The sequence below is a fragment of the Quercus robur genome, chromosome 8 (assembly GCF_932294415.1).
Source record: "Quercus robur chromosome 8, dhQueRobu3.1, whole genome shotgun sequence".
NCBI classification, from domain to species: domain Eukaryota; kingdom Viridiplantae; phylum Streptophyta; class Magnoliopsida; order Fagales; family Fagaceae; genus Quercus; species Quercus robur.
This window is the reverse complement of record NC_065541.1, coordinates 25,665,829-25,678,268: the sequence shown is the minus strand read 5'-3', so window position 1 is coordinate 25,678,268 and position 12,440 is coordinate 25,665,829. Positions and strand designations below refer to the sequence as shown.

General features: G+C 36.9%; 2 protein-coding genes across 2 annotated transcripts; both read left to right on the top strand.

Annotated features, from left to right (window-relative positions):
• Window positions 1-8,341: 8,341 nt before the first annotated feature.
• Window positions 8,342-9,641, top strand: LOC126696094 (stress protein DDR48-like). Its single transcript, XM_050392873.1, has 2 exons — window positions 8,342-8,718; window positions 9,161-9,641. Exons 1-2 carry the CDS (start codon window positions 8,342-8,344, stop codon window positions 9,639-9,641), a joined length of 858 nt encoding a protein of 285 aa, XP_050248830.1.
• A 1,853-nt stretch (window positions 9,642-11,494) lies between these two features.
• On the top strand, window positions 11,495-12,115 carry LOC126696093 (uncharacterized). Its single transcript, XM_050392872.1, has one exon. It carries the CDS (start codon window positions 11,495-11,497, stop codon window positions 12,113-12,115), a length of 621 nt encoding a protein of 206 aa, XP_050248829.1.
• The last annotated feature ends 325 nt before the right edge of the window (window positions 12,116-12,440 follow it).

Here is a 12,440-nt window from a genome sequence, read left to right as displayed (position 1 = left end):
ATGTAGAGGATGATGATGATGATGATGATGAAGATGATGATGACGACAACAATAATGATGACTATGTTGATGAGACTGCCATTAATGGTGAAGATTTTGTCGATAGAGATGAGTATGAAGAGAGGATTGAACAAGGGGACTTTGAGAGAGACATTGATGACGATGAGATATTTGATCGTAGTGAAATTGATGCAGACAATATTATTAGTGTCCAAAATGTTACGAACACAATCCTTGCCTATGCACCTCTTGCCTTGTCATTCTTTGCAAATATTTAGGAAAATATGGTTAATCTTTCAAATATTGAGATACCATTTGTGTCTACTTGGAAAAATGGGATGAATTTTAGCAAAGGGTTGACTATTTCCAATAAAGTGGAGGTGAAGTGCGCATTAAAAATTTATGCCCTCAAGGAAAACAAACATTTTGTGATCAGTAGGTCAATGAAGGTCAAATTTTGTGTGAAATGCGTGGATAAGTTACACAAGTGGTATGTTGCGGCAGTCATGAAGCTCAAACTACACGGACTATGGACGGTCACCGTGTATGTGGGTACTCACATATGTATACCGATTGGGTTGCGAAATGATGGTAGAATGATGGATTCTAAATTTTATTGCATCAAACATCCTTAAGAAGTTAGGCGAGGATTACACTACCCCAATTACATATCTCAGATCTATGATGGAGTCAAAATATGATGGCCATAAGCCTTCTTACTAAAAGATATGAGATACAAAACAAAAGACGATTAGGAAGATATTTGGGAAATGGGAAGAGTTTTACCAAAGGTTGCAAAAGTTGCTAATGTATAACAAAGTGAATATCATGAAAATACTTACTTAAATGCAAGTGGAGCTTTTGGTGCTAGGCCATAATCAAATCCAGGTGGGGGCTCTATCTTCGGGCATGAGAATAGGAACCTTGCCCATGCCCAATATTGGACCAATTGCATCGCCTTACTAATATGCCTTGCCTCTTTATGGCTTACCTAACACAACTCTTTGTACAACCATGCCAGGTAAGCACTACCCCAACTATAATGTGGTGGATCACAGAGGTTTCGCACCCTATCTCCTGACTTGTCCATGAAAATGGTATCACCTAGTAGCGCTAAAATATAGCACTGGGTGTGCTAATGTATTTGAATTTCTTTGCATCGTCAGGTAGTAGGTCTACAATGTGTTGAAGAAGCTGATTGATGAGAGTTCTTAGCCCTACCAAAAATTTTTTGTCATTCTGCGGAACTTGAAAACCAAGCAACTCTTGACACAAAATGCTCCAGCCCCGCCCCCCCTCCTAGTCGACCCAACCAAGACCTCACCATCTATAGGAGGTCCCAAAATAACCTCCATATCTTGTAAAGTGATTGACATCTCACCATGTGGAAGATGAAACGTATGGGTCTCCAGCTGCCATCGCTCAACTAAGGCCAACATTAGACCATGATTTATCTCTCTGGACGGGGGCCTATACAATCCTTCTAAACCCACCAACTTGATAATATCAATCACCCGATTGTCCAGCATCAATATTTTTACCATCTCCTTAGAGCGACCCCGACAATTAAGTGGCCCCGGGTCCAGCAAAATCGATAAAAATTAAGCGGTTGTTAGTACTAGATTTACGTCTTTGAAAGAACTTGCTAAAAGTCAAAGAGAACATAAAAATTAAAATGGTTGTTAGAACTAAATATTTCACCTTGCCATTCCAAATATTGGTTGATCGATGATCTCATTGTTGCGTCATCACTGAGGCATCAATGGGACCAGGGCACACTATCTCTAGTTCCTCACCGATTTGAGGATCCATACTGCAAATAGTGCTAGTGTGAGATCATATAAACACATCGTAACATTAATGATCAATGATTTTACAAAGTAAGGAGAATGTCTGAAAAGATGAAAGACTAATTACATCAATTTGAAGAGATGTACTCTTATGTAGAGGAAAAATGGTTAAGGTGGGAACTCAATATGCAAAATACTAAACGTTTTTGTAAGGAGAAATCTTTTGTGCCTTAATTACAAGTTACTCAAGTTGTGTCTGATATATTAAATAAAGCATGACTTACATTTTATGATAGTTGTTCTGAATTCTATTTTCAGTCAAGTTACCCAGATTCTTCCATGCAAAACAATAAGATTTGAGTTGCAAGCATCTAATTTATTTTGCACGGCAGTTGGGCAGTTGTAACTCATGAAATTCATAGTAATGTTTACTATATTAGGGGCCACAAACGCATTTTTGCAAATCAATGCAGACATTTTTTTATATTAAAAAAATTTATTCATACAACACAATGAAGCAACAAATATTCAAAAACAAGCAGCACTAGCTGCAAACCTGCCTTATCAGGCAACAAACTGCTTCTATACATTCAAGATTCAAACACAGAGAAGAGAATTCTCCACAAGGAACGTAAAACTCAAGTTTGAATAGATTCTTTTTATGTTCCTTCACATCTTGAACTACTATTCTCAAGTCAGTTTTTGCAATTCACACAATGAATTCTTAAGTTTCTCTTGATCCCTACATGGTAAACTGTTTCCCATGCTTACTTGCAGATAACTTTCTGCAAGTAACTTTCTTTTCACATTCTCGAGAACCAAACAAACTAAAAGAACACTATGAACAAACATTAAAAAGAAAAAGAAAAAAAAAGAAGTGATTTTGCTCTTTACCATCAATTAGGTTAGTGAACCTAACACAAAATATGGTAGTGAAATCAACACCAACCCAATACAGACCACCACACATGAACCCTTGTTCATGCAACCCATTGCCATAGCATAACCCACTTCAAAAATCCCAGCTTTCTTTTTAAGCAGAGCAGAGCTTTGTAGTCTTGCTCAGAGATGATTCCAATCTATTTGAATACATATCACTTAACACATAATCGCGTCTACTCCCTAAGAACGTAATATCTGAATAGTTTTCTTTTTGTTTCCTACAATATTTCATCAACCAAAACCTTAATTTAATTAATAAGTATAAAGAATATGAAAATTAAAAAGCTAACTCAATACTATAACCTCAAAAATTCTAATACCCAACTCAAAATCATTTCTTTCCAGCATTTCTTTCATCAATCAAACACACCAATTATCAACAGCCAAACAAAAAATGGGTACTATAGACACTCGATTTTGCACCCATAATTTAATCAAGGAAGATGGCAAAAGTGACTATTCATATACCCGAAAAAATCATAGTTGCATTACATGCAATAATTCATTCATTACATAACATAAAAATGATCTTGAGATTCTAATAGTCATGACAGTATGTCCGAGTTCCAAATCGGACCGTTGGATTGAAAGATATCGCATGATCAAGTTTACACGGTCAACATGCATTTTGTTTGGGTGGAATCAACCACGCATGATTAATTTAAATTAATTCTGATTGGTTAAACAATTAAAATTAATTTAATAATTTTGTGAATGGTTGTTAGTTAGTGTCAAAACTAGACTTGCTTGCGTGGGAATAAAGTGGATAATCAGATAACAACAAAATTGTGGGTAATTAAGACTTTTTGAAATAATTATCTATGAGATAATCATCACTTCAAAGACCTGAGTATCCAAAAAAGGGGTTTAATTTTTAGAATACGAATTAAAAATGCGTCTAAGTTCAAGTCCCGACTTATAAAACCTCAAAAAATGAGTCCAAAGTGGACTAAAACTCAAATGCGGGTTCGGCACCCAAGAGGGCCATTCAGCACTTGAAAAGTGCCAATTGGCACAAATCCGAGACCTAGCCCAAGGGCTTCTAGATTGAGATAAACCTTACCTTTTTCGATTTTTAAGAGATAAAGGTGTGTCCTAGTTTGTATTCTAATCATTCAGCTAATTTTTCGAAGCATTCCAACCTCTATAAATAAAGGATGCCTCTCAAAATTCAGGAGACTTTTTCACGCTTTCTGACCCCCTCTTTTTGGCTCTTCTCTTCTCTTCTTTTCCCCCTTACGTTAAAGACATTCTAGAGGCTCTTGCCTTAGGAATTTCTTTTCTATAAGCGAAATATTTTAGGCTTTAAAGAGTTGAAGAAATTTATTTGAATCCTAAAATATCCTTTCACTAAGAAAAGCATGCTCATGCAAGAGGTAGTCTATTTGTTTGAATTTTTTTTTCTTTAAATATGCTCCTAGATGATTTGTTGTTGTGATATTTTCTTTTGAATCTGAAAATCTACTGTTAAAGATTTTTTAAACACACAAAATAGATCTAAAATTTTCATATCTGATTTTTTTTTTTTTTTTTTAACTTTCAAAATTGATCTGCATTTTCATTAAATTAAGATCTAATTTTTTTTATAACTCTAAAAATTGATATGTATTAAATATAGATCTAATCTTTTTAACACATAAAACTTATCTAAATTTTTCAGATCTGATTTTTTAACACACAAAACTTATCTGTATTTTCATTAAATACAAATCTGATTTTTTTGACACACGAAATTGATTTGTATTTTCAATAAATACAGATTTATTTTTTAACATACAAAACTTATCTGTATTTTCATTAAATACAGATTTGATTTTTTAACACGTAATACTGATCTATATTTTCTTTAAATACAAATCTGATTTTTTTAAGAAAAGTTTTCTTTGTCATAGAATTGCAAATTGTGAAATTTAAAAGAAGAAATTAAAAGTTAGGCTGAAGTTTTGTATATGTGATGCATGTAAAATAAATTTATCTAATGAGTATGAATTCTCTTCCAAAAGTCTTTTTATTTTATGTCCAATAACAGATTTATTTATTTTTAACCAAAAATCGTTTTCTTTATTATTAAAAATAGATCTAATTTTTCTTGATAAAATCATTTTTTTAAAATTTACACAAAAATATGACTTTTCTTTACAAATCTTTTTTTTTTTTTTTTATCTACATAAAAATAGATCTGACTTTTCTTTACAAATCCAAATTTTTTCATCTACATAAAGACAAATATGATTTTTCTTTACAAATCTCAGTTTTTTTAATTCACAAAACAGATCTAAATTTTTTAAAGAAGGGGATACATTCATAAGATAAATTTACTTGCATTAATTTCAGTCAATGTTTGTCATGTATGTCCAACATATCATTCACATCATGCAAAAAAGGGTATATTGGTCATTAGAGTCTAGAAGACGAGACTCTGTCTAGGCAGAATGGGTGACTAACACCTTCCCATTCCATAACCTAGCCACCGAGCTTAGGATTTTTGGATAGGTAGATTAGTGTTTTGTCATTTTAATTTTGGTAGATTGTAACTAGGACCAAAACTTTGTATTATTTTGCATAGATTGTAACTAGGACCTAAAGCCTTGTAAGGTTAATTTTCCCAAGTTGTACTTTTCTTTATTCAATCAATGACGATGAAGTATTTTGATCATGTAACATGTATTTATTTTTTCTTATTTTTTTTATAAAAAAAATAAGTGGTGACTCTACACCACTTACCCAAAAAGAGAGCTGCTCTTAAAAGCATCCAAATCTCTTTTTTAAGGGCACCTAATTTTGCAGTCTCTTACAGTGGCGACTCAGCTGGGGATGTTGAGGGCTAAGCTTCATGTTAGACTTAAGTGACCAACAATATACCCTTGTCTTTTGCATGATATTGTTGTTTGTTTGTTTATTTATGTCTTGAGATGTTTATATGATATTTTTTTTTATGTTGTCATGATTGTTTGTTAAGAGCTTTCCCTCACTGTCATATTGTGTGCCATCAAAACAACAAAAATGTATGCTCCCCTCTCAACAATATGGTGGCAGTGGCAAACTCACCAACTCAAAGCCCAAAGTTACTGGATCATTTCTTGTTGACTATAAAGGATAAACCATGCCGTTCGGACCAATGCAATATTCATTACATTACAAGTTGGGAGGTGTAACGTCCTAGCTATGGGAAACAATAAAACAACAAACCCACCCTACAATGTAATGACTTAGAACCTACCCTTAGGCCGGTCCATGTTAAAATTGCATTGCATGTTGTGTGTGTTTGTTTGGTTGATTGATTGATTGATGTAGATAGGGACTTAGCTTTGATTGACCTAACCAAGCCTTTTCTTAGGAGAGAATTTGGCCAAGATCTAAAGGAAGGCTTCAAAGAGAACCCAAGGCTAACACTCAAGCTAGTAGCTCCAATTCCAAGCCCATCACTCCTATCACAGTACTAAAGTCCGTGAGCATAGAAGACACTCTGCTACTGCAACATCACAATCCCATATTCAACTTACAAGATAGTTCAAGTCACAAGAAGTTTGAAACTCCTAACACTAATGCGAAAAAGGGAGAACATCCGAACACTAAAGAACCTATGAACACTCAAGAACTCAACACCATGGTAGCTAGTCAAATCTAGTTGAGGGAGGACATGAACCTTATTGTGCAACAGTTTCAGAACTTAAAGAGTAACCAAGAAGAGGAAAAGGCTGACCATAATCCTCCAACCATGGAGAGTGAGAAGAAGATCAACGAGAGGATAAAAAAGATGGAAGAGATAATCAAGAGAGCTCGCAAGATGAAGGACCTTATGGACTACCAATTACTCTCACTTTTCCCCGATGTAAGATTGCCTCCCAAGTTCAAGATGCCAACCTTGGACAAGTTTGACAAGATTGGTTGCCCAAAGTCCCATTTGAATATGTATATGAGAGCCATGCAGCCCCTAGGAGCAATTGAAGAACTACTTGCTCAGATGTTCCAAAACACCCTAACTGGAGCCTCTTTTAGGTGGTTCCTCAACTAGATGATACTAGAGCAAGGAGTTGTGAGGACATCTGCCATGAGTTTCACAACCAATATAAATACAACATAGAAGTGGATATAACAAGGAGAGATCTCGAGACCACGAGGCAAGAACCGAAAGAATCTTTCTCTACCTTCATTACTAAGTGCAGGTCCAAAGCTGCACAGATGATGAATGGGCCAACTGAAGAAGAACAGTTAAATATGGTTGCAAGGAATTTATTACTTGTATACCATTAGTACTTCTTTAGTATTTTCCTAATTTTAAAGCTTTGATTGTTGTTGGAACCCAAATTTAGGATGCAATAAATAATGGCACTATAAAGAATGAGGACCCACCAAGGTTTAAAAATAATTTAGGATCTAGTTCTAAAATTGTAGAAGTTTCTAATATATACAAAAATGATCCTTATCAACTTATTGCTCTCATTGCCTCTGTGCCAATATCACAAGGACCACCTCAAAGGCCCAGGAGGGAATTTCATGAGTTATATATGCCTGTGAATCAAGTGTTTAAAAAAGTAAAAGCCAAAGGGTTATTAAAGCCCTTAGATCCAAGACCAATCCCAAACCCATTGCCCGCAAGATTTGATGTGACTAAGAGATGTGCTTACCACCAAAGCCTTGGCCATGATACTGACAAGTGTTTTGGCTTTCATCATGCAATTCAAGACCTAATAGACAATAAGGTGATTGCACCACCTACAAGGCCTAGCATCACTAATAATCCCTTGCCCAACCACAATTTTGGAGAGGACCAAGGATTAATTGCTTAATGACTGAAGAGGAAAGTAAAGAGGACCTGTCTGAGTTGATTTATGACCTACTTGAATGTTTTATGATGACATGGGAAGAGCTGATGGGAATGATGTCCACTGCAGGTTATGACATATGGAGTGAAGATGTAACCAAAACTGCAAATTACCCGACATCGACAAATGGGGGGAGACACTTCAAACCCCAATCAAGCAACCCAATACCCATGTACGGAGGGAGACACTTCGAACCCCAATCAAATAGCTTAGCATCCACAAATAGGGGGAGACACTTCAAACCCCAAGACACCAGTAAGAATGACCCAGCAAAAATTGCCCACATCATAAGGGGGGAGAGACACCTCAAACCCCCATATTTAGAGACAGACAACCCAACAGAAGCCTTGAACAAGGCCATCCAACAAACACCCACTAAAGAGGATGAGGTCCTTAAGAAACTATAGAAGACTCAAGCCAATAAATCTTTATAGGGTTTACTCATGGCCTCATACAAGCACCATCAAAATCTGGTAGACCTTCTCAACTAAATCCAAGTCCCTACAACCACAACTTCTCAAGATATGAATGCTATGATTAGGTCCATAAGTAGGGAAGCACCACAATGACCCACTGCATATTACTGTAGATGCCAAAGGCAAGAGGATTCCCATGGTTCTAATTGATGATGGAAGTGCCTTAAATGTGTGTCCTTTAAAGATGGCAAGTTGCTTGGGTCTAAGTATTGAAGATTTTGTGCCTACTGATTAGCATGTGAGGGCATATGACAACAGTAAAAGGGAGGTCTTGGGAACTGTAACACTGTAGCTCACTATAGGACCAATGATCAAGAAGGTGGAGTTTCAAGTCCTGAACATAGCTTCATGCTTAAATATGCTCATTGGGCGACCGTGGATACATGACACAGAGGTCATACCTTCATCCTTATACCAAAAGGTCTGGTTTCCATATGAAAGAGCTCTAGTTACTATATATGGCGATACTTTGACTGTGCCAAAGCCCATTTTTGGTATTGATTCTGAGAAGGAGCCATTGACCTTGGATGGCTTTGAGATTAAGAAGCCTGGTTTTGAAAGAAGAGAAAAGGAAGAGGAGAAGATCCCTATGGAATTTGCTCCTTACAGCAACAACAATGTGGTGGCAATGATGAGGAGAACGAATTACCTTCCAGGAATGAATTTGGGGAAGACTGTAAAAAAGTCAATTGTTTAAGACCCAATAATTCCTACTGCCACACTACCTTTTGGGCTAGGGTATAAGCCCACTGATGATGACTTGTTAGAGATGGATGTGAGGAGAATGGCCTGAGCCAAAGTAAAGGGACTTCCTTATCCCCTAGAACCCTTAAAACCCTATACTCCAATATTGAACGGGAAATTTGTCAAAGCTGGAGATAGTTAACGCTATTGGGGATTCCCTGAACCGAGATTTGACCTTAAGACAAGAACAATGATGCCCGAGTTTAAGCTTCTATTTGATTAACAACAACCTTCCAAGACTAAAGAAGGAAGACACAAAATGGGTCCCAACTGATTGGGCTGATTACATGGACCCTGATGCAATGACTACGCTTCTGCGAGATGCCATTTGCAATATAGAAGAAGAAGAGTATTGGGAAGCTTGCTAACATGCATTGAAAAGCCCATATGAAGCAAGGACAAGTGATGAAGAAGGGGGAGAAGCCACTAATAATGATGATGAAGGTAGCAATAGCAAGAGTGATAATAGTAGTGACAATAGCAGCAACGATGATGGAGATAGTGAGGATGATAGCAACAGTGAGAGTGAAAGCAACAATAGTGAAGACTATGATAGCCAATATAGTGGCAACGATTGGGGTGAACCCTCTAGTGATAGAGAAGATGAAGATGAAGGGCTTTACTATGAAGACTATAATGATGATGTAGACTACTATGATGGAGATATAGAAGATGATGTTGAAGCTGAACCTATAGACATGGGAAGCAATGCCGGAAGTGATCAATATAGGCTAGTAAATGTGCTAGGAGCTATAGGAGAGGAGGTTGAAAAAGCCAATAATATAGACTATGATGATTACCCCTATAAGCGTCCCTCAGATTGGAGCTGCATTATTGATGTTAGTTCAAGGTCCAGTCCCTGATATGACAAGCATGGTAGAGAAATTATTGAGTTAGGGTTATTCCACAATTTAGAACTTGGCTCACTGACACCATACACTAAAGAGGAAGATGACATAGATGCTAGATTGGCTACCCTAGATAAAAAGTTGATGATCCATAGTTTCAGAAACTTAACATTAGAGAGTCTTGAAGATGAAGATGAGAGAATGGAAGGGAATGAGTCAGAATATCTCCCCCAATAAATCCATTCAAGCAACAAAGGAAAGCAAGATTTGTTTGGTGAGTGGATGGATAGCATAGAGTGCTTCGATGCTTATGTGAATGGTAAGCCCACAGATATGGAGATTGATGATGAAGGCATGGATTATATGGATGAAGACCCCCTAGTAGTGATGCTGGGGGAAGAAGGAACTCGTTGGGAGCTGCCTACCATCGTTGAAGCCATAATTGAGTTGAATAATTGGGCATGGGAGGGAGCCGCCCACCCCATGGAGGACTCTATAAGGAAGATCAAGACCGTCGAGCCAATCACTCCTGTCAAGAAGATCAAGACCATCGAGCCAGTCACTCCTGCCAAAAACATTGTTTCTATTCCTATTGAGTTTGTTTCTGCTAGTATTACTAGTCATGTTAAGTTTGTTTGTGATAGTATTCCTATAGGTTCAATTTCTGTTGAGTCTGTAAAAAACTCTTTTCCTTATAATATGATTTCTGATTCTGCTTATTTGTTGGTTTTGAATGTTTTTAATTCTAAAATTGGTAAAGAAATTCTTAATAATAAGGAATTAAAACAGGGGCATTTAGAACCTATAAAAGAAGAAACCCAACCTATAAACCTGGGAACTGATGATGAACCTAAAATGATACAAGTAGGCAACACCCTGACCATTTTTGAGAAAGAAGAACTAGTTGCCCTACTGACTGAATTCAAGGAAGTATTTGCATGGTCCTATGAAGACATGCCTGAGATTTATATAGATATAGTACAACATTGCATTCCAACAAATCCAACCATGAAGCTGGTCAAGTAAAAGTTAAGAAGAATGAAGCTGGAATGGACACTCAAGATCAAGGAAGAAGTTGAGAAATAGTACAATGCAGGATTGCTGAGGGTGGTCAACTACCTAGAATGGTTAGCTAATGTGGTTCAAGTATCGAAGAAGGATGGGAAACTTAGAATCTTGGTTAATAATACAGTAGGACATGCCTTGCTATCATTTATGGATGGATTTTTAGGGTACAATCAGATAAAGATGGCTCTAGAAGATATGGCGAAACCTCCTTCATTACTCCATCGAGGACTTATTGCTACAAGGTCATGCCATTTGGCCTTAAAAATGCTGGTGCTACTTACCAACGTGCAGTCGCTACTCTGTTGCATGATTTAATCCACAAAGAAGTAAAAATCTATGTTGATGACATGATAGTGAAGTCCAAAGACCGTGAGGGGCACATACTAGCCTTATGGAAGTTCTTTGAAAGAATCCAATTCTATAAGTTGCGGTTGAATCCCAAGAAGTGCACTTTTGATGTAACATCCGGAAAGCTATTGGGGTTTATGGTAAGTCAAAAGGGAATTGAATTCGATCTAGACAAAATCAAGGCCATTGTAGAAATGAAGCTTCCTGGGACTAGGAAGGAGATCTGAGGATTTCTAGGAAGGATACAGTACATCAGCTGATTCATAGCTCAGCTCACCATGACATATGGGCTACTTTTCTGACTGCTCAAGAAAGAAGTGCCCACAGTATGGAATGAACAATGTCAAGAAGCTTTTGAGAAGATTAAGAATTATTTGTTGAAGCCACCAATACTGGTTCCACCGGTACTTGAAAAGCCGTTATTATTGTATCTCATAACTACAGGCACAACAATGGGGGCTTTACTTGCTCAATATCTAGAAGAGTATAGAAAGGAAAATGTTATCTACTACATTAGCAAGAAGATGTTGCCTTATGAAAAGAAGTATTCACCACTTGAGAAGACATGTGTAGCACTTGTATGGGCAACCTGCAAACTCAAATATTACATGCTTGCTTTCAAAGTCTTGTTGATTGCAATAATGGATCCTTTAAAGTATTTGATGGAAAAGCTTGTACAAGATGGAAAGATGGCAAAATGGGTTTTGCTTCTGTCAGAATTTGATATTAAATATATGACTCAGAAGTCTGTGAAGGGGAGGGCAATTGATGTTCACTTAGCCCACTATTCACTTAAAGAAGCTGAAGAGATCCAAGGAGGCTTTCCATATGAGGATATAATGGGGATTGAGGTAGAATCATGGAAGATATATTTCAATGGAGCAACTAATCAAAATGGAAGTGGCATTGGAGTTCTCCTAATTTCTCCAAAAGGGACACACATCCCATTCTCTGGTAGGCTCAACTTTCCTACCAGTAATAATGCCACTGAATATAAAGCTTTCTTTATAGGGTTACAAGCAGCCTTGGGTCTTGGAGTAAAAGAGTTGGAAGTATATGGTGATTTAGTTTGATCATTTCTCAGATTCAGAATAGATGGAAGATCAAGAAGGAGAGGTTGATGTATTATCATGAATGTCTTCAGAAATGGGCCTCGAAATTCAACAAGATCCAATACTAATATATACCAAGGATGCAGAATTAGATTGCAGATGCTTTAGCAACAATGGCCTCCATGATGGATGGACCTAAGGAGGAAGAAACTAGACCCATAGTGGTGGAACAAAAAGAGGAGCCAACTTATTACATGTCAATAGAAGAAGATGAGGGAAAGAATGGGGAAGGTGAATGGTATTTCGACATCTTATAGTACCTCAAGGATGGGACATACCCACCGTC

Excerpts from the sequence above, each read along its gene's own strand:
- LOC126696094 (XM_050392873.1), top strand. The coding sequence starts at position 8,342 with ATGATCAAGAAGGTGGAGTTTCAAGTCCTGAACATAGCTTCATGCTTA. Across the intron at positions 8,719-9,160 it reads TTGGGGAAGACTGTAAAAAA|CCCATATGAAGCAAGGACAA; the intron begins GTCAATTGTTTA and ends TGCATTGAAAAG.
- LOC126696093 (XM_050392872.1), top strand. The coding sequence starts at position 11,495 with ATGGGGGCTTTACTTGCTCAATATCTAGAAGAGTATAGAAAGGAAAAT.